Source organism: Limanda limanda, chromosome 8 (genome assembly GCF_963576545.1).
Source record: "Limanda limanda chromosome 8, fLimLim1.1, whole genome shotgun sequence".
NCBI classification, from domain to species: domain Eukaryota; kingdom Metazoa; phylum Chordata; class Actinopteri; order Pleuronectiformes; family Pleuronectidae; genus Limanda; species Limanda limanda.
Genome location: NC_083643.1, coordinates 30,121 through 52,843, shown reverse-complemented (window position 1 = coordinate 52,843; position 22,723 = coordinate 30,121). Strand labels below are relative to the sequence as shown.

General features: G+C 40.9%; 1 protein-coding gene across 1 annotated transcript; it reads right to left on the bottom strand.

The window, feature by feature from the left end:
- Positions 1-1,057: 1,057 nt before the first annotated feature.
- Positions 1,058-22,518, bottom strand: lamb4 (laminin, beta 4). Its single transcript, XM_061076321.1, has 35 exons — positions 22,491-22,518; positions 21,988-22,169; positions 21,244-21,379; positions 20,027-20,100; positions 18,686-18,874; positions 18,539-18,602; positions 18,152-18,366; positions 17,506-17,626; positions 16,610-16,798; positions 15,903-16,058; positions 15,695-15,802; positions 15,293-15,368; positions 14,951-15,134; positions 14,631-14,762; positions 14,305-14,493; positions 13,342-13,454; positions 13,111-13,222; positions 12,588-12,768; positions 12,318-12,461; positions 12,006-12,237; positions 10,938-11,095; positions 9,918-10,142; positions 9,323-9,540; positions 8,945-9,041; positions 8,486-8,855; positions 8,118-8,287; positions 7,628-7,830; positions 7,051-7,100; positions 6,903-7,008; positions 5,511-5,655; positions 4,686-4,893; positions 2,753-2,888; positions 2,512-2,670; positions 2,262-2,415; positions 1,058-1,197 (listed from the first exon to the last, which is right to left on the bottom strand). The coding sequence occupies exons 1-35, from the start codon at positions 22,516-22,518 to the stop codon at positions 1,058-1,060; spliced, it is 5,364 nt and encodes a 1,787-aa protein (XP_060932304.1).
- Positions 22,519-22,723: the final 205 nt, after the last annotated feature.

Below are 22,723 nucleotides of genomic sequence, written 5' to 3'. Positions count from 1 at the left end.
GCTACAGTATGATCAAATTTAATTCTTTTGTTTTCTTATCCACATTTATATTTGAACATATTCAAATAATCTAATTAAATTCAACTTAAATGCAACAACATGTTGTTTTTTTAAAAACTTTTTGACAAACAAACAAAACAAATACAATACAATTTGTGAAACACAAGTTTGGGGCTTTTATTTGGAAAAAACTAACCTCACTTCCTGTTTCTGTAAAAGTGACTTTACTGTCTTTAAGTGTGTGTGTGTGTGTGTTTGTGTGTGTGTGTCTCTCTGAGTTTTAACTTTGTCTCAGCTGATGGGGGGGGGGGGGGGGTCCTAAATCTTCGACATATTGGATAAAGACAGAAACAACAACTGGTTCATGATCCTTTAGTTTCATTATGATCAGTGTTTGTGTGGTTAAATAATCTGTGCAACCATCTAACTGTCTACGTACTTTAAATTGTGTATTGAAACTTGTTGGTGCGTCAGAAAGTTACAAGTTAAACGTTACAAGTGAAAAGTTTTAAGTTAAGACAGAGTCCTCACGTCACATCCTCCCCCAAGAATCTTCAGACAAAGACATTCCTAACCCCCCGGACACAGACACACACACACACACACACACACTGTAGCTACAGATGTTCAGGTGGGGGGTCGGACTCCTAACACACACACACGCACACACACACACACACACACACACACACGCACACACACACACACACACCTCCCCCCACCATTAAACCTCACCTGCAACAACAAAGGGAGAGTTTTGTGTGTGTGTTCCCGGTGTATTATGGGTAATGCCTGTGAACGTGTGATGACCTGCAGAGACTTGTTCTTGTCAGTTTTATTAAAAAAGGGTCTTTAAATGTTTCTGGTTACATTTCAAAAATCAAATGAAAACAAACAAACAAATCTCTTTTAAAACAGATGTTGAAGATTAAAGTGAGACAATTGTTAACATCTAGTATTCTGTAGTATTTATGAAGTACAGCTTGATTACAGTATGTAGTATTCTATAGTATTCATGAAGCACAGAAGTAATTCAGTATGTAGTATTCTGTGATATTTATGAAGTACAGGAGGCGTAAACTTCGGCTCGTTTGGAGATTTCCTGTCGTAAAGATTCAACTGTTTCCAACATCTGAGAAACTTCGGCAGATTTATTCTCTTTTCTTCTGATCAACTGCTGGATCATCTGCTCCACACCTGAAAACACACACAGACACAAACACACACAGACACACACAACACATACAAACAGCACACGGAGACACACAACACACACACACACAGTTTAAATATTATAACACCCCATATCACTGTCTGTCTGTCTGTCTACATGTATATATATAAATATATATGCTGTCAAAATTAAGATTAATTAATGTGTTTATTTGTGGAATTAACACGTACATTTTCTGCATGTGCAGAATGAGTCGCTTCATGTTAATAACTATATCATGTGGACTTGTAATCAATAAAAAAAACAAATTTTAAATGTATATATCCGCCTCTGTCATTTATCTTTCCATTGCCATAACAATATACATAGAAAGGGGATTTTTCGGGGATTTAGAAATGGTGATTAAACATTTCAATCATTTGACAGCCCTAGTTTTTACATAAGCTTTTCCTTGAATATGGTCTTAAATATGAATATAACCTTGTATAGAAGTACTCCTGTGTACTCAAATAAAAACAAGTACTATACAGTATGAAGCCGTGCATCTTCCGTTCCTGCAAATAATAGAAACAACTTTTTAAACAAAAGAATGGATTCCGAGTACTTTTATTTTGAAACTCCTACAGAAAGTGGTTTAAACCTTTAAAAATGCACTTTTGTGACACAATTTCAACAGATAAACCTTAAAACTCAGGTGAATAATTTTTCTCTGTTTATTCTGCTGTGAACCACAATGTTTATATCTCTATGTCACAAACGCATTTACAACTTCCTGAACCTGTTTCAAAGTAAAAGCACTCCAGCGTTTCAATCTCTGAATTTATTCATTGGGTCTAACGGTGCTTTGATTGTTATCGACAGACCAGAAGATGCTCGTATTCACTTCGTAGAGTTCGGAGATGGAAGACTGCGAGATCGACGTGTAGATCGCGATCGATGTGTTTGCGACCACTGCTCTAAAGGATATGTCGAAGCCCGTCATCATTCAAGGGGACGACTGTGAGTCATTGTTCGGTCTCATAGATCCATAGCTATAGTCATAACCTAAGTTGTACTGATATTACTGCCCTACAAGTAAACGTACTACCTTGTATATTTCTGAGCTTGTCCTCCATTTGTCTTTTCAAGTTCTCCACCTCCTCTATAATCCTCTTCAGTCGTTCTCCAGCTTCACCCTGAACCGACTGATTCAAGGTTCTTTGCTTCAAAACCTCAAAAAATGTCTTCACATTGTCCAGATTCTGTGAAACAAGAAGGTCATGTCAATGAAAATCATTTTGTTGATGTCATGTTAAAAGCCCCTGATATCATAGTCCTGTGTGTGTGTGTTGTCGCACTGTTGTTGTGTTACTGGCTGACTGAGCAGCTTCCTGAGCCTCTTGGGTCACCGCTCGGTTTTGTTCCGTTTTCTTCTTCAGGGCTTCAATTTGGTTTCTCAGATTTTCAGGTCGATTATTCATCAGATTCGTCTCAAACTCGTTCAATTTTTCTTTAATCTGAAAAATGACAAAATATTTTCAACCCTTGTTTAATGACCAAAATGAAACGACAGATATTTGAGACGTTACGGATGTTTACATCTTGGACTTGAGCCTTGGTCGTGTCTCGGTCTCTGTTGGCTGTGTCCAGGTCATCGTTGGCTTTGTCCTGAGCTCTCTCAGCTTCATAAATGTCCCAGCTGATCTTTGTCCAATCCATGTCCTTTGTCCTCTCCCTGAACACAACAACACAGTATGAAAACATAAAGATTTCATACTGAAATCTCAGAGCCACCTGCGTCAGACATCAGATCAACGAAGGACACAACACATGGACATATAGAAACACAGCAATGAGATTCATGGTCCAGGAAACGACTTCTTGTTTCACAATTGGAGGTGAGAAGTAAAATGTCTGCAACTTTCATTAGGATTAGAGTTTTACAGCAAAATTATATGAAATATATTTAGTCTACGAAGTGTTAAAATGATATGAGAAACAAACATTCTTCTCCAACAACACATGTTTTAATTAGGGCTGGGCAAGTTCACTCGTTTTAATCGAGTTAACTCAAGTGATGAGTTAACTCGATTGTTTATCCGCCAATTATTTTCTTTTTTCCTGTTCTGCAGCAGTCAGCAACAGACTTTCACAAAATAAAAGCCTGACTTTCACAATAAAACAATAAATAATCAAACCTGAGTGAATGCGAGATAAAATAATTAATCGAGTTAACTCATCACTTGAGTTAACTCGAGTTAACTCGAGTTAACTCCATTGAAACGAGTTAACTTGCCCAGCCCTAGTTTTAATTAATAATAAAGTTATAATTATTGTAAATTTGTATTCTGGAGTGACACAGATAAGGACAAAGGTTCACTCACTTGAACTAATTTACCACCTGGGTACTTGTAGGTACGAGTATTCACAGTACTTTCAACAATCAAGTACTTTGTTCCTATGCGGAGACCCACATACAGCTGGAATATTGAATCATCCCAACTAATACCGGATAATGCTGTCATGCCAACATATGCTAGTGTTCATTGCTATCAGTCCCACCAGAAGAGTGGATTGGCCACGGCTGTTTGTTTCCTTGGCAACAGGTTTCTTCCTCCTCTATACAGTATACCACTCTTCTTCTCCATCCTCTTCATCATCAGGGGGGCTTTTGTTTTTGTGATAATGAGCTTAGCTTAGCATGTAGCTACTGTTGATGATTTTTGACCATCCTCCCCCATTACAGTATATGTCTCTATATATAATGTGTAGTGTATATTCTCTCTGTCCAGGAGAACAGAGCCTGTCTGGTTCCTCAGATCCTCCTTCTCTCTCTGAGCAGATCCCAGGTCAGGTTAGAGATAAAGGACCAAGAGGACATTGTGTCTTCACTCAGGGACGTTCAGGTCTAACTCAGAGGCTCCAGACAGAGACACAGACTCTTTGTGTGTCTCACCAGACGTGAGGACACAATGTGATTCATGAACACACTTTACACTGAACTGCCCAATAGGATGCAAACAGCTCCATGATACAGAGAGAGGGACCTTCATGTGCTGCTGGGAGGGAGATATACTGGGAGGCTGTGGGAGACATCTTCAGACTGGGTGGAGACAGTTGCTCATGTTGCTCTGTTAGTGTTTGTGTGTTGTTTCCCCTCCTGGTCTCCTAATGCATCAAGTCTACATGAAAACCTTCATCTGCTGCCTGAGTTCTCCTTTCACCAGCTGCCAGGAAACTTCCAGAACAAATACCACTGGCCACATGGATTCAACTGCAGCTCCCATTTCAAACACAGGTAGTTAGTTACATATCGTTGCTTTAAATTAAGTTTTGTGTTTAAATGAATATTTCATGTTATCATCAGTTTTATATTTTTCAACTTAAATAGCTAAAAGTTGAATATCTTAAAGTTGAATATTTTAATTTAAGTTTCTCTTTTGAATTAATTTAATGTTTTACTAAAAGTTTGAGGTTACTTAATTATTTAATAGTTTGACAGTTTAACAGAAGTTGAGATGTGAAAACTGACTTGACTTCCTGGGCTTTCTGCAGCAGGTCCTTGGTTCTCCTCCCAGGCTCCTCCAGCTCCTTCAGCTCATCCTGGACATGTGCGCTGTTTGAGAGCAGATGATTGATTTCATTGATCATTGATCTGATCTGAGCAGGTGATCCAGGCAGCTGGATGTTCAGAACAGCTCTGGACATTTTCTCGATGTCTTCAATAGGAACCATCTCATCTGTTGGAAAACATGATAAACAGAGTTTCTTGAGTTGGTTCCTCTGTTGCACCGAATCAACAGGTGTGTTTCCTGCAGGGCACATTTCAACACTGCGTCTTAACCTTAGCTGTTTATTTACCAAACTGTTGCTTTTAGTTATTTCGGGTATCTGTAAAGAGTTTTTGTAGAGGATTATGATTAATATCTGAGATCAAATTGTGATGAGTTCTAAGCTCATTTAGAAGAAAGGTGTCCAACAAACTAAGAGGGACATTTGGCAATGGAGCCACAGGGGAGGTGGAGAGATTAGTGTTTGGTTGACCAGTTATGAGTGTGTCAATCAGTAATTTGTATTTAAGTCCAAAAGAGAAGAGACTGCAGCACACAAACGTTTCTAACACACTCAACCACTTCTTAACATCTGCTGCTAATCTTTCTGAAATTTTTTAACACATCCTTTTGTCATCTGTTTAAAAGAAGCAGCTGCTTTTACCAACTCCTTGTCTTTACTATCATCATAAAACTTCACAATTCTATAAAATGTTCTTTAAATAGTGTCACTACAAGAGGAACGTCCGATACTAGAGGACGTGATGAATACAACCCCAGTTATAGAGTAACAACTGTACACTGACCCATCAGGTAGTCTTTGGTTTGCTGGATCAGCTCCCTGGTTTTGTTCTTCTCTCTTTCGAAGGTGTCCAGTTGCTCGTGGATCCGCTCGTGCTGATGTTTAGCCTGGTCTTTGGAGTCCTGAGCTGCCTGCTTCATACTGTTCATCTGACCCAGAACAAAGTTGAACAACACTGATCTCAGTGAAGAAGCCGGTGTATAGCTGGTAAACTTCCTCATAGTTTCAGCTCAGCATTGAGATCCATAAACAAGCAGATACACTTTCAAACTGTGTTGCTCAGAGCGATCAGGACTAGGGTTGCAAAATTCCGGGAATATTCAAAGTGGGAAACTTTCCATGGGAATTAACGGGAATTAACGGGAATATACGGGAATTAACGGGAATAAACGGGAATATACAGGAATTAACGGGAATTAACGGGAATAAACTGGAAATGTTGTGGGTAATTTATACTAACTGTATTTACATTGTCATATACAGACATAAATATAAACATTTTGTTGTGTCATAGGCTGATTTGAGCCCTGAGTAAACTTTGGGCACTTGACTATATGCTTCTGCATCGTTGTGTCATTCTTAACATCGGTCTTTGCACAGTATTTGCAAATGTACACAGCCTTTCCTTCTACATTGGATGAGGTGAAATGTCTCCACACATGAGAGTGCACGTGGCATTGTTCTGTAGAATAAGATGAGAACAAAGTTTGTAAAAAAACACTAATGCAATGCCAGAGATATAAATAGTTAGCCAAACAATTGGAATCGTCTGTAAACATAATTTACAATTGATGGATAAATGAATGTAAATAGTCTAGATGAACAGATGAACAATCCTCAATCAGCATGCTAATATGTTTTCCCCAGTAATATCATGGAAACTTACCTGACTAGTCCTGCACACTACAGCAGGCCTCAGTAGCCCTGCTGTAGAGTGAAGCATGCTGGGAGTTATCTGTGCATGTGATGGAAGAATGCACAGTGGAGGGTTGAAACTCAACGTTCCATACATCTTTAAAATAGAGTTTTGAATGATGTTTTTATTGCTCAGCGTTTAATTTGCGTAGTTTTTTTTTTTTCAAAATTCCCAAAATTCTAAACTTCCCATGGAAAGTTTCCGGAAATTTACCGGAAACTTTCCGCCCCTTTGCAACCCTACTCAGGACAAGGATCCATTACAGGACTCTGGGATTAGAATGATTCTAATTCAGTTTGAGGAGCTGTGCCTAACGTGTTAACCCTAACCCAATAACATCAGTTGAAACATCATGAGATGTTTTTAACTTAGTTATTCTCTGAATTAAATGTAAAACATGCTCAACTGATTCATTTCGTTCTCAGGATGAGAACCAGGACCAGCACCAGAACATCAGCAGTGGTCTCAGTGTGAACCTACCTTGTTCTTGGACTCCTCAAGTCTCGATGGCAGTGACAGGAGTTGTTCCTTCGCTCTCTCTGATCGTTCCGAAGCGTGCTGACTGATGGGTACAACTCCGTCACAGCTTGAACCTCCACATTTCCTTCGCCCTGGAGCCAGAACACACAGAGCTCCACCACATCCAGAACAGTCGTCCAGACCTGGTCTTCCACAGATCTGAATCAGACCACAACAAGCTGCTTCAAGGCCATTAAACATTACCTGATGTCATCAATCACCTGAAATCACCAAAATATTAACCGTTCCATCCATTCCATCCAATAATAAACAAATGTATATGTAAATGAGTGTATAATAAATGAATTGTATAGTGAATAAATTCAGCACAGTGTTAGTTAAGACAGGAAGTCAAGCTCAGCTCAGCTGGCAGCTACATCAGCTGATTCCCTTTTAGACATCCATTGGGGGGGGGGGGGTGCTGCCGCCCTTCCTGCAGGGAGGTCCCAGAACAGAGCCATACCGCCAGATGTAAATTATGCAGAGGCATAAAGGGGTCCTGACTGAAATGTATTAACATTTATAGTCTTCACATAATAAAGGAAACTAAAAACATCCCTTGAATCTAAAATAATATTAAGAGCTAAAAGGCAAAAGCCTGAAAACCCCTTTATGATGTCCGTTTTATGTTGGATGACATCATGGCGGCACACTACGGTCATGTGACTGTGCAGGTATGAACTCACCTGTCGGTTTAGGTTGACCACGCTGAGCTCTGTGATCTTCTTCTCCACTGGCGTCACGTCTCCTCTGCTGCCGCACGCGCTCAGTTTGTGTTTCACTTCCTGTCTGATGTCCACCGAGTCGTCCAAAGCTTTAGTTGCACTTTTGACTCTTTTCTCATCCAACTTGAAACGTGTCAGAATCTTCTGGATGTCGTCCAGCAGCGCTGCAGCATATCAAAGAAGAAGAAAATCTTATTAAGTGAAAATGTTACTTTTTACTGAATTATTGTCAGCTTGGTTTAAGGTGAAATCAAATTGAATAAATTAAACATTAGAGTTTGAATTCTGTTCATGTCAGGAAAATGTTCCTTCAACAATCACAGGACATAATCAGTTCAGGTTTAATCCACCCATCCATCAATCTATCATCAGCTTCCGTCAGTTCTGAGTCTGTGATGGACGTTTGCATTATGTTTCAATAGTGAATCAGAGAAAACTCAGATTTCTGTACCGTCCACATCTTCTTCTTCTTCTTCTTCGTCATGTGGGAGCTCCATCACATTTTCCTTCACACTTTTCAGCAGCTTCTTAAACTCCTGTCGAATGTTTTCCATTTCTGTGTCGAGAAGAGGAGACGGATCGATCAGGATCATGTTTGGATCAACGGCATCTTTCAACTTCCTGTGAGACAGAAAACATTTAAAAATGTTTCATTAACTTCAATATTTTAGGGAGAGATGGAGCTCAGACGTCCAGCGTCATAACAAATCTGAGGTTTTCTCATGAGACTCATTTAAACAATTGAGGAAGAAATCTGTAAAATAGATGAAACATCCTCATTTAAGAACAAACATGTGAGAACAGTAGTAAGGAACTCACCCAATCCTCACACAAAGTTTTTCCACCTTCTCCAACTTCTGCAAAGACATTCCTGTCAGATTGGTGAGGCTGTCCAGCTTGGAGTGCATCTGAAGCATCTGTTGCCGGGGGTGACTCTCTCCAGGCGGCAGGTCTTTGCCGTGGCGAGGGAGGAAGGTTCTCATCCTCTGTGCTGCTCGCTGGACATCCGTGACACTTTCAGCCCAGACAGCGGTGCACGGGTGGCACTGCTCGCACGCTGGAAAGGCCGAGCTGTAGCCGGGGGCGCACTCGTCACAGAAGATACCGGTGACTCCAGTCCGACAGATACACTCCCCGGTTTCAAGGTCACATGATGGACGCTCGGTTCCCTCCAGGTTACAGTCGCAAGCTGAGAACAGGAAGAGATGAATCGAAATTAAATCCACAGGTGTTGGATAAAATGTGTGTTGGTGTGTGTGTGTGTTTGTTCTCCCTTACAGATACACTGCAGGTCTGGATTCCCAAAATGATTTTCTCCACATTCGTCACATTGTCTCCCTCCAAACTCAGGACGACATGGACACTGTCCCATCACCTGAGCACATCACATGATTATTTATGACCTTATATATTGTATTTATGTGTATTTATGTGTCTCTCTCTTATTGGTTATTGTAAATACCAAATAACCTTCTATTTGTTGTTCACTGAAAATCAATCATTCATTTGAAGAACATATTTCAATCAATGACCCTGAGAATCTTGTGTCTGTTCTGCAGCTTGAGCTAAAATAAAAAATAATTACATCAATGTAGAAACTGTGGATGAAAACAGACCCTGTGGGGATTTGGATTATTTCTTAGTTTGAGGTGTGACCTTGTTGCAGACGTTGGAGAAGGAGTTGACAGGATCACAGCTGCAGGGCTGACATCCTGACGGTCCGTCCAGGTTCCAGTATCCATCCTCACACTGGTCACAGAGGACTCCCACCACACCCGTCCTGCACGGACATTGTCCTGTTCTTGGATCACAGAAACAAGAACTCCCCAGAGGGCAACGTGTCACCTCCGTCCCACGCCGGTCACAGGAGCATTCTGGGAAATACATAATAGATTCAATTCATAAGGGATATCATGGAAGTAGTCAGATTGTCCTTTGTCTTGCTATCTTGTTTTTAATGCTGTATATCACAACTTTAACATGGTGAGAGTTAGATAATGTTACCATACAAATCAAATTGAACTCAATTGACCTGAAAACTTTGCCCAGACAGTTTCAAGCATGGAGGCAGGACTGAGAGTATTGAGGGATGGATTCAATATCTTGTTTAGAGAAGAAACTTCAGGGTAATAATAATAATAATAATAATAATAATAATAATATTAATAATAATGATAATAATGATAATAATGATAATAATGATAATAATGATAATAATGATAATAATAATAATAAACAACTCTATCTGTACCTTTGCAGTCTTGGACCAGAGCGTTTCCATAGTAACCCAGTTTGCAGCTTTGGCAGCCTGGTCCCACCGTGTTGTGGCGGCAGGCCAGACACTCGCCCGTCAGGCTGTCGCAGGCGTTGCGGTCGCCCGGGTCGATGTTGTTGTTGCACGGACACTCTGCACAACGGGCACCTGGCAACGTCAGGTCTCCATAGAAACCAGGGCTGCATCGGTTGCATCGTGAACCTGAAAGTGTTTTTATTTCATTCATCAATTAAAAAGGTTTAAAGGGTTTATTTACATAAACAGATGAAGTTGAGGAGCCTGACTCATAAATCCTCGGTGTATGATGACTGAAACTGAACACACGGGGTTCAGTCCCCCCCCCCATTGTAATCTGACAACCCCAAAATACATAAATAAATAAATAATATTATAACATCGATAGTGATTATTATATTTTGATTATTTTGACGCTCTCAACATTAATGCACTAAGGCTAACGGGGTGAAAAGGATATTATAGCCTTGAAAGTATCGAAGCTCTGCTCCTCTGATGCTTTATAATCACACTTAGAACTGATCTTTATAAAAACCTGCTGAATTCATATTTATGCTCCTCGCTAAACGCCGTTGCTTCTTCTGCAACAATGAAGAAACATTGAAAACCGTGTTGTATCATAATCTGCAGGAAGAATTTCTCCCCTGTCTGCAAGAGTGTGTGTGTGTGTGTGTGTGTGTGTGTGTGTCTGCTCATCTCTGTCACTCTTCACACAGACTGATAATCACATGTATTTAGTTATTAATTGATGATTTCGGTCACTTTAACAGTGTTGCGTGTCACGTCTCGTGTGAAGCAGGTGGACGGCGTGAGCGTCAGCGGGAGGACATGGACTCCGGACCTATAATATGTGACTGCAAAATAATCATAGTGGAAACCCTGCCGACCTAATACTGGACAGTACGCTTTCAAAGACATTCTAAGGACAAATATTTTTTCAAACATTTTTTCCAGAGACCCCTTGAAACACCCAGCTCCTACCTGTATGCCCCTCCTGGCAAATACAGGTCAGACTGAGGGACTGTGGGTCATGTTGGCAGGAAGTGGCAAAGAATTGTCCACTGTTCTTAACGTCTGGGCACAGGCAGGGCTGACAGGGCTGTCTGGAGACGGGGTTTCCATGGTAACCCTCCACACATCTGCATCAGTAACAAAGGCGTCATAAGAAGCGTAACATCTTTCATATCTCTGTTTTTAAAGACTTCTGTCAAATAAACCTCATAAACCTGCAAACACATTTAAAATGGTGAGCTCTGACATACACAAACACACATCTCACGTGTGTGTTGGTGTAATGATTATATATTTACAGTTAAACCAGTCGTGACAAACGAACATGATCACATGTCAGTAAGAACATATAAACAATACAGTGACAACACACATTTAAACTGCAAGAGATCTACAGACACGTGAAGACAGTGATGTCGTCACTAGTCAGTGTCATATTCTACACGTGTAACTGTCCTGGCCAGTACACTTCAGTCCAGGTCCAGGTCCAGGTCCAGGTCCAGGTCCAGGTCCAGGTCCAGGTCCAGTCAAGTCTGTTCCACTTCACTTCAATCAATCGATCAATTATTCACATGTTATTTCTCTCATAACCCAAGTTTGTCTCATAGATGTTAACAAGGAGCAACTTCCTCTGTTCTTAACTCAACAAGAGTCAAACGCCAGAGAAACGTTATGATCAGTGAATGAAGCTCAGTCACATGTGAGGATCCTCTCCCAGGACACACGTCCAACAGATGCCAGTAGAGTCCAGTTCACAATCCTTTAATTCTATCCAGTCTGGTCCAGTTCACTTTAGTAAAGCCTAGTTCAGTCCAGGTCAGTACAGTCAAGTCTGTTCCACTTCCCTACAGTTTACTTCAGCCCAGTCTAGTCCAGTCTATGACATTCCAATGCATCGAGTCCAGTCCAGGCTGGAGAACTGGTGGCTCTGTTATGTGGTTTTGTTTTGGTCCATTGTCATTTTAGAGGGAGGAGTCACTGTAAATAATACAAAGTTGTTTTGACTGATTAGTAAAGTGCTGGATGAGTGTGTGCGACCTGTCACAGTGCGATCCGGTGGTGTGTTCTCTGCAGTTCAGACACTCCCCGGTCTCTTCATCACACGTCTCAGACAGATTGTTACATTCACAGGGTCGACATGAGGGGAAACCCCAGAATCCAGTGTGGCAGTGATTGCAGCGTCGCCCCGTCGCGGCTGACCGACACGCACACTGACCTCTGACGTGATCACACAGCTGCGCCACTGAACCACGAGGGTCACACCCACATGCTGCAACATAGAAAAAAAATCTGTCATCTTGTCGCATCATTTTAGAAACCCCGGATTCTCTAAATATGAGACCTTCTTACATTTGCAGCCGTCGAGTCCCAAGTCAAATGTCATTGGTGCACAGGTATCACAGCAACGGCCCATCACATTGGGTTTACATTCACAGAAGCCACCTAGTTTACTGCAGGATGACCCTAGAGAGCCTATGAAGTTACACCTGCAAGCTTGCGACAGATGAAATAGAGATACATTCACAACAGATCATTTTTATGTTTTTAAATGATGAAGAAAAATCTCTTCCACATTGTTGAATGTACGTACAACAGCTACCAACGTGTTGCACTACTTACGAACAGCTCCGTTGTGGATTCGTGCTGACATGCTCTTGATCAGTGCCTCACAGGCTTCTGGCAGTGAATCATGTGGTTGGAGCTCAGCAGCCAATCCGATGCAACGAAAGTGGCGGAAAGATTCAAGGTCACTTTGAGAGCAGAAGTTCTGGACGGACTCTATTCTCGGAATCAGACCGATCTGAAAACACATCAGAATCAGATTCGGGGTTTTTTGATACGTAGATTTACACAAATAAGGAGTGTGCTGTGGTGTGTTAGTGAAAGCATAAATTAAAAAAATATTATTAACACTACCAACTAGAACAAATGTGTGCAACATGGACGGTAGATATTTCCAATTTGAAGTAACTAGTAACCCTACCCCCCCATTCAGAAGAAAACATGTTAGAGTCCTCCTGAGACTGTTTGGACTCAACCCTGACCTCAGCCTGTAGTTCACACCAAACACACTGAACAGACCTCTGATTGGTCCATTGCTGTTATGGCAGAAGTTGATTTGAGCTCAGGAAGTTCTCCTCACCGAGTCAATGAGGATGTGAGATCCATCAGGTCCAGACTGTTTGTTAAAGACCACGTCAACAAAGTAACGACCTCCTGCATTCAGACACACGGAAGAATCCAGCCCATGTCCTCTGGAGACAAACAAAATCAGGCAGTAAGCAAATAGATAAACAGACATTTACAATTGTTTCTGCATATGTGACCTGAATGGTCATGTGACTTTTCTGCAGCCATTCCAGTGTCAACTTACCTGGAGTTTCCAGGGAGAATCAGAGTTTCACTTCCTGTTGGGTTGTAACTGCAGCCACCGTCACCTGGTGACATCATGATGATGCTAACTGAAGCCAGCCAATCAGACAGAGCCTCAGATGAAGATCAGGAAAAAACATTTACAGTAAAGAAGCAGGACAAAAATCATTATTATGTAACATATATGTTACATATAATATACATTAAACAAAAAACATTGTTAATAGGATTATTAATATTAATAATCATTATAATAGTACAATTTATTAGTATAGTACCTTTCATTTAAGGAATGCAGCTTTACATACAATAAAGATACAAACAAAAACATGTTAAAATGTATTCAACCCTTTCTCTCTGCCCCCCCCCCCACATTCATTTATTTACATGTCACTAACTATGTGTCTTTTTCCTCCCATAGTCTGTGTCTCTCTTTTCTCCTGGGTCTAATCCTGGGTCTAATCCTGGGTCTAATCCTGGGTCTAATCCTGGGTCTAACCCTGGGTCTAACCCTGGGTCTAATCCTGGGTCTAATCCTGGGTCTAATCCTGGGTCTAATCCTGGGTCTAATCCTGGGTCTAATCCTGGGTCTAATCCTGGGTCTAATCCTGGGTCTAATCCTGGGTCTAATCCTGGGTCTAATCCTGGGTCTAATCCTGGGTCTAACCCTGGGTCTAATCCTGGGTCTAACCCTGGGTCTAACCCTAACCCTGAGCTTGGTTCTCCCTTCAATGCACGCTCTGATCAGAACTTCTCAGGATTAGTGATAAGGATGTTGTGGTCCAATCGTATCTAAAGCTCAGGTCCAGGGGGATGAGAATCAAATCCATCTTTTCAGATTTTAGTCTGAGTAACTTACTAATAACAACCACAACCTGAACTGAACAACGTGAACTAGACCCACAAACACAACCTGAAGCACAACCAGAGCCTGAGCTAGAAATACCCTGATGGTTCTTCTGACCTCTGTTTCATAGCGAATCACTAATTGGTAACCCATTGATGATTGTAGGTTATCCACAGTGAATCGAAGCCCAGCCCCCTCCAACACCCTGACCAATCCCAGGCCGGTCCAGGTGACTGGCTGATCACGTGTCTTCTGACGGGGGATAAACTGCAGGGCATGATTTGGGTCCAGAGGGATGCTGGTTGACTGCAGGACCCAAAGAAAGAATCAGTGGAAAGGGTAAGTGGTTAGGATTTGTTGAATTATCTAGATGACTCAAGAGACAATCTGATTGGCTGAGAAACCGGACTAGTCAAAACAAAGTATGACATCAGACAACTCACCTGCCCCTGTCTCCTCCTGCGGGTGAGTCGACGAGTCCTTCGAACCACAACCACTCGTCCGTCGGTGATTTTAAAGTCAAAACCCTGCTCTCTGTAGTATTTCTCACACTCAGGTAACACACCCGGATTCAACTGCCAAACACAGAAATACTACATGTAAAATACATATAAAATATGCAAGATTACTACATGTTAAATAGACAGAATTACCATATACAAAATACACAGAAATACATGAAAAATACACAATAAAACTACATAGAAAATACACAATGAAACATGTATAAAATGCACATTGGTTGTGCATTTGTTGCAATCACCAGAGAAGAAGAAGATGATGAGGCATCAATGGAAGAACGGCTTTCTCCAGGAAGTGGAGCTGCGTGCTCTGCCTCATACAGGAAGTAGTCAAGTGAAGGTAGGAAGAAACCAGGGGCGGGGTCAGAGCAGCGTCGACCTATCATGTTTTGTAAACAGCTACACTGTCCATCTTCTGGAGAACACCTGAGAAGACAGGGACACGTCTGTGGACTGATTCTCATAAGATGAATTCAAATGGATCATAAGTCCATTTCAGCTGTTTGAAGAGTCTGAGGTGATGACACCTGGTGACACCTGGTGACAAAACTGAACATTTGAAATAAGAATAAAACAGAACGTACATGATGCTTTGAGCTCCTCCGACATCACAGTCACATGGTGAACATCTGATCGCTGAGTTTCCTAAACCCCAGAAACCTTCCTGAACAGGACAGCAACACAAATATCTTACGTATTGTCTCTTGTTAAAGTATCACAAACATTACCCTTAAGAAGTATTTTAAGTACTTTATTAGATATAATTATTTGATGTCATTATTACTACAATGCACTAATTATAATTAAAGACATTTTAACAATGTCCATCAGGTCCCTCCTGCTTCACAGAATGTGCTCACGCTGGAGGCAACGTACAACGTGAACTTTAAACTTTAACTGTGTCTGAGCTGCTCCTGTGTTTTCTTCATTAATAAAGTTGATCTGAAAAGAAAGTTTCTGTCAGAGGTCAAACTTTAAGATGAAACCTACCGGACATCGATCACACAGCGGGCCGCTCGCCAAACTGTCACATTCACAACTTCCTGTCAGCTGATCACATGACCCAACACTTCCCAAAGCATGACACCTGCACACTGAAACACACACACACACACACACACACACACACACAAATCATATAGATTGAGCTTCAACACTCTTTGTTTATGAACACGTCAGATGAGCGTAATCTACCCTGACACCCGGCTGGGTCGTCCTGCCTCAGGCCGAAGAAGCCATGTTTGCAGCGCTCGCAGCGCCGACCTTCCACGTTTTCTTTACAGAGACACTGACCAGTCCGAGCTTCACAGAGTCCGCCGCCATGAGCTCCTGCTGCATCACAGTCACAAGCTGAAACACAGGAAGTGGTTGTTACATCATCCTGTCAGATGCCATCATCACGTTAATCATGTGATGATGTCATCTGACCCATTACCACTGTACCAGACCCTTTAACTCGGACCTTTAAAACTAAGACTTCAAACACTGGCTGACAAACTGTGCAACAGGAGACAGGGCAACGAGGTCAGAGGGTTCCAAGTCTCTGCTGAAGAGATAGCGTCGGGCTTTTTTCTCAGTGTTTCTATGTGAGTTGTTGTTTTTTAACGCTAACTGCTGTTATCTTGTTGTAATGTAGCTTAAATGTCATTTATTGCTCTTTTAATATCTTATCCTTGAAGAGCACAAACGTTTTTAAAAGTTTTGCTTCATAAATACATTTTTACTTTACTTTACTTGTGACTCATTGTCTTAAAACAAGAGCATTGTTTTGTTTTCAGTCAGATTTGATATTACAAATTTCCTCAATTTGTTTACTTTCTATTTCAACTTTTTAATTTAAGAACAAATGGAGAAAAGTGGAGCTTGTTTGATCACAATGAAAGAAAGCAGTGGAAGCTTACGTATGCAGGCGTGAGGGTCGTCCACTGCTCTCTGAGGATCCTGAAATAGAAAAGGTTGACACTGTTCACAGTGAGGACCCGTCCTGTCATGGCGGCAGTTGTCACACACGCCACCGCTAACGCCGCCCGTCGCTTCAAAATGAACATCGTCGAAGTGACAAGAGTCTGAGTGACCATGACAGTTACATCCTGAGAGGACATGAAACACAAATTACAAATTAGTGAAAACTAAAAATGATGAAATGTTTTTATTCCAAACAACAAACAAGAATGAACCGTCTGATTAGAAACTACTCAAGGCCAAGGGTTAGAGTTATACACAACTATGATTCTATGATTAATGTGACGTGTGTGTTAAGCCAGCGGAGTTGTCCGGCTGACGGTGGCTCGTTAGAGCACTGAGGGCATGTGTGCACGGTCACAGACGGTTATAACGAGCTTTCATAACGGCGCTAGCGGGCTAGGCTAGCCACCATGCTAACTGCGGTGGTAACAGTGCAAAAACCCGCTGTCACGACTTTCATTCCACTTCTATCATGACACTGTTTCTATAATACCGCCAGGTTAGAAGCAAACACTGGATAGTAGTTAGTGTCGGGAGTCCTGCTGACTGTGTGTGGAAGCTGGGGGGGGAGCTAGCTCCGAGTAGCTTCAAGCTACATGTAGCCTCAAGCAGATTCAAGCTGTGGAATGTTTGAAAAGTAAAATTAAATGTATATAAAAAAACTCCATGAATTAGATAAAAGCTATATCTTCATAGGATTCACAAAACCTTGTCTGATTTAAAAAAATAGAAAATAGTTTATATAATTAGTAAGATTTGTATAAACTATCGTACAAAAAAATTAATTTGAAATGTACTTTTTGTTTTCAACAGAAAGATCCATTCAACATACTCCTGCAGATGCCAGCTGTGTCTCCTCCTCCTGGCCTCCAGGGGGAGTCGTGGTGAAAGTCCTGACATCTCTCACAGTTGTTTCCAGCTGTGTTGTGTTGACAAACACAACGACCATGAACCTGTAGAGTACAGAACATCTGGAATCACCTGAAAACTCACAATGCGATCATTTGTTCAAACGGTTTAAAGAAAGAAATGTGATGAAATCATCTGGACTCATCTTTTATTTTATTCTTTAGGGTTAGGATTATTAAGGCTATTTTTTTTTTACATCCAGGTTTCCTGTTTCTCCCATCCAATATTCAAATTAATTGTTGATGTCATTGAAGCTGTTTTCAGGGTTAGGGTTGTCTGGACTAATGTTGTTTGGACATGTTGTGTAGACAGTGTTTCTCTTGTAAAGCAGCAACAGGAGATTTTCTGGGTCAGACTCGTTCACAACAGGAAAATGTGGGGAACATTCAGGCGAGGGGTGGAGCCCGGGCAGAGCATGCAGCGCATTGCCAGGGGCTGCAGTAAATGTTCCAGAGAATGGTCCGAGCAACTGACTCGGACATTTGTGTTCTCACTTGCGGAACTTCCAGAACATCTCAGGAACACATGCTGACTAAAGTTCATGTCTGAAACAGCTTGAGTTAATGTACCATGCCAGTTTGGGTGAAGACATCCCCATGTCGTCCGTCCACAGGTGTGCACCTGCTGGCATGTCCGTTACAGAAGCAGCTTCCTCGGACTACCATGTTGTAAAGAGCATAGTAATATTTATCCAGAGGGTTCCTGCGTCTTCGACTCAGCAGAGTGTCACCGAGCGTGAAGAGACGAGTGAAGTTCACCCGGATATTAGTCAAAGTGATCAGATCTGAGGATGATGAATAAAAACAGTTAAATGTCGACATATGCTCTTTTCATACGTCCAAAGCAAACATCTTATATATTTATCTATTTTTATTGTATAAACGCATCTTAATGGTTATAAAGTTTTGACTTTTATTAATAACAGACATCCAACATTCTCTGTCGCAAACCATCACCTTGGATATTTGGTGCATACGGGTTTCGTATTTCAAATATTGGATCCAGCGCTTTCAGCACCACCTAGTGGAAAAAGAAAAGAAAACATCTTCTAAGTTTTACCTCACACACCTAGTGTGTTTTAAAAAAAATAATGAGTGTGTCACCTCTCCATTGGTGGACGGTTCTGATCCAGAGTATCTACTGTCACAAATGATGTCATCAACACTTTCAGCCGCCTCATTGGACACTGAAGGGAAATGAAGTGAACAGTCTTCTGCAAAATAACGAAAAACCTTCCAGGTTTGTCCAAAATCCTTCGATCGCTCAACCAACATGGCTGCTGGACGGAAACTCTGCAGAGTGACAAAAGGAATAAATATCACTGCTGCACAACATCAACAGAATACTCAGAGCTTTAATCCAAAACTCAATGAGACTATGACAAACCAATTCTAAGGTCAATTCACCTCCTCTACATGGACGACATCAAAATGTTTCAAGCCTGAAATCACACAAACCAGTTCATCTACCTTTCAGATATCGTCGCCTGACCTTTACTCTGAAGTTTTATCTGGTTTCTCTGAATTTCTTTCTGAGCTCGTTCTCAGGAAAGATACAATCATTATAGTCTGTGATTTCAACATTGATTTAGCTAATTACAGCCTCATTTCAGCATTTAATTGATTTCAGTCAGACACCTCACGTTCAAATGTGTATTGCAATAGTAGAACAGGTTAGTGTTTGGTGTCTAGGCTCTGACTTCGTCACTCTCCCAGATATGATCACATAGATATGATGGGTTTGAAAAGCAACCACTTATAACCCCCCTTCAGGTGGATGCTGGGGAAGTAGAGCCACTGGCAGCAACACTGACGCAGCAGCAGTGGGAGCAAAGGGATTGATGGGACATTTTTTCTGCTTAAATAGACCGCCTAATATGGTGGGTGTGTACTATAGATGATAGAGACTGAGGTTTATCACATGATTGGCTGCCTTAACTATCTGTCGCTCCATCAATAGAATCAACATGTGAAAAACCCACTCACTTTTTAAATCACACTCTTGATCTTGTTCTGGCAGAGATATTAAAAATTTAATAATATTTCCAGAGAACCTTCTTCTGTCCGACCATTTTTTTATTAAATTTGAATTTTGTAATGGAAAATTATATAATCATACTCTTCTATGTATTATCTCTGCTTATGCAAGCTTACTCAACCACACTGTTATCTTTGCTTATGCATATCATGTGTGACAAGATGTCCGTTGGTGCCTCATGGCAGATTTATCATTACCTTTATCAACTAGATTTACTAGGTACCAGGTTAGGGTAAGGGTTAGGGTAAGGGTTAGGGTTAGGGTTAGGGTTAGGGTTAGGGTAAGGGTAAGGGTAAGGGTTAGGGTAAGGGTTAGGGTAAGGGTTAGATACAGACATCGGAGCCACTGGGAATCACTGTCTCCTCCAATCTGAACAGGTGAGTGTGTGTGTGTCAGTGTGTGTTTACCTTGAAGGTGAGAACCAGGTGGCTGAACTGGAACACGGTCTCCAGATTGAACTGGATACTGACCTGATGAACACCTGCCAACATATGTTTGAATAAATATTCAGTTGGGGGCGTTCCTGGAATGCGGACAATGTAGGACGTGTTTTACGGAAGCTCCGCAGCAAAAGTGTTGATATATAACTTTATTAATTTCTTAAGTCTGTCCACTGATCATTTCTGTTACGAGTTTGGATTGCTTTCACTATATTACACATTGTTGGGGCCAAAGCTAAATAAATTGTGGATTTGTCTGGGTTAGGGTTAGAACATTATCTTATTTTGGGAGGAGACAATTGTTTTTTCACTAGCATTGATTTCTTTTTGGTGGGCAACAGGCTGCTTAGATCCGTCTCTAGTTGTAAATATGATCCAATTGTCTTATCAGACCAGGCTTCAGTCTCTATGAATATCTACTTTCAGAAGTTTATTAATACTCGGCCACTGTTGCATCTTTACACACATTTACTGCTTGAGAGGAGTTTGTCAAATTTATTTCAAAGTGGCTAGAGTTTTTCTTTTTGCTTACGGAGACTCCAGATGTTACAGCTTCCATGTTGTGGGAAATGATAAAGGATTTTACAAAGTTGGCTGTTTACAGACATGCCAAATAGTATCCACTCAACAACTTCTACAAGACCTCTAAGTCTGGCTTTGTTTATTTTGGAATATTTGTGGCTGACACATTAAACAACCTTTGTAGGATACATTTTTTCATGCAAATTATACAAGATTTTCGAGCGCTGGTCCCTCCTTTATCTGTCTGTTGCTGCTAGAATCAGGAGCCTTTTCTATACCTATATGTAGATGATGTTTTTGCATCTTTTCAACAACTAGTTGACTAAATTTCACTCCCTCAAGGACAGTTTTTAAGGTACCTCCAAATTCACAATTTTATCCGCTGTTCATTTCCAAATTTTCCTGCCCTCCTATTTTTGGAACGTCTCCCATCACTAAAGGGGGGGATCTCTATTATTTATCCAAACATAAACAACCCCGTTTCTTATGGCTAAGGTCTGTTTGTTTTTAACTGGCAACAATAATAACAAGTATTGGAGGAATTACTGTAATTGTTTCTAAATGTGAAAATCAATAAACAAAGTCAAATATAAAAAAGGTTTAGTTGATTGACTCATGACATCATGCTGGTCACAAGATGTTTGTCTCATTTCTCAACTCACCGTTCTCAGACTGCCACCATTTTGTTTTTCTTTCGAGGTCAAAGGTTGTGATAATGTTCTCGATGCGGTGGCTGTTTGGGTTGCTATAGCGATTGTACGGCAGACGTGAGTCACATGTGAAACATTTCTTTTCCTCCTAATGGATGAAAAGATATTCAACATCATCTTCATCTTCATCATCATCATCAACATCATGATCATTTTCATCTTCATCATCAACTTCTAGAAGAAGGGACGGTATGAAAGAGAAGAGACAAAGTTAAGAATGTCGTAATGAGGAGAAGTAGAAATGCTCCTCAGGGCGAAGAGAGAGAAGTAGAAACGACAGATCTGAACATGTTTCTCTATACAATTCAAACATGAGCCAGAAACATGTCAGAGAGAAAAAAAACAGATCCTTCACTGGCACTGTGTTTCTTTTACATTATAAATGCTCCTCAGGGCGAAGAGAGAGAAGTAGAAACGACAGATCTGAACATGTTTCTCTATACAATTCAAACATGAGCCAGAAACATGTCAGAGAGAAAAAAAACAGATCCTTCACTGGCACTGTGTTTCTTTTACATTATATATCAAGTTATATTATATATATCATTATTTATGTCAAGTTATATTATATATATCATTATTTATATCAAGTTATATTGTTATCATTATTTATATCAAGTTATATTGTATAGATCATTTTATGTTTATCATATCATATATCATATAACCTAACCCTAACCCACAGTGACCTCTGACCTCCAAGTATCCGATGATGCAGTAGTTCTGAGCTCCATCCAGACCACAGGTTGATGAGGCCGAGAGCTGAGCAGCTCGACCCACCATCAGGTCACCCAGCTGAGGACTACATGAGCTGCCAGGACACTGGTCCTGGAGGTCCTGGAGGTCCTGGAGGTCCCGGAGGTCCTGGAGCTGACTCACTGGAAGAAAAACTACAGAGACAGAGAGATTTATTTAAACTCTAAAATAATAACAAGAAGAATTTACAAGGTAGATATGAATGAGTGGCGATAAAGTGGTGCAGTGGTTAGTACTGTTCCCAGTTCGAATCCCTTTCTGAGTTCACATGTTCTGTGTTTGTGTGTTTTGTCTTCGTCCCACAGTCAAACACAATCACAGGTGTGATGGACAGGTCACCTGTCCAGGTTTTAACCCCGCCTCACCCCCCCCCGGATGGATGATGTGAGGATGGTAGGATGGATGAATGATGATAAATGAGACGATGATGAAATTAAACTCACTGATGAAGATGAAGATCATGTTGATCATGTTTCTATGACAGACTCTGATATATGATGTATTCTGAAAGAAAAAAAACATGTTCATCATGTGTCAGGTTCAGAAACACTTGATGATACACATGAATTGAAGTGTACCAAGAAGAAATCAAACATTCTATGAAGGGTTAAGCTTAGAGCCACGACATCCACTGCTTTTAAGAATGAGACTGTAGCACATACAGTGTCAAAAACCT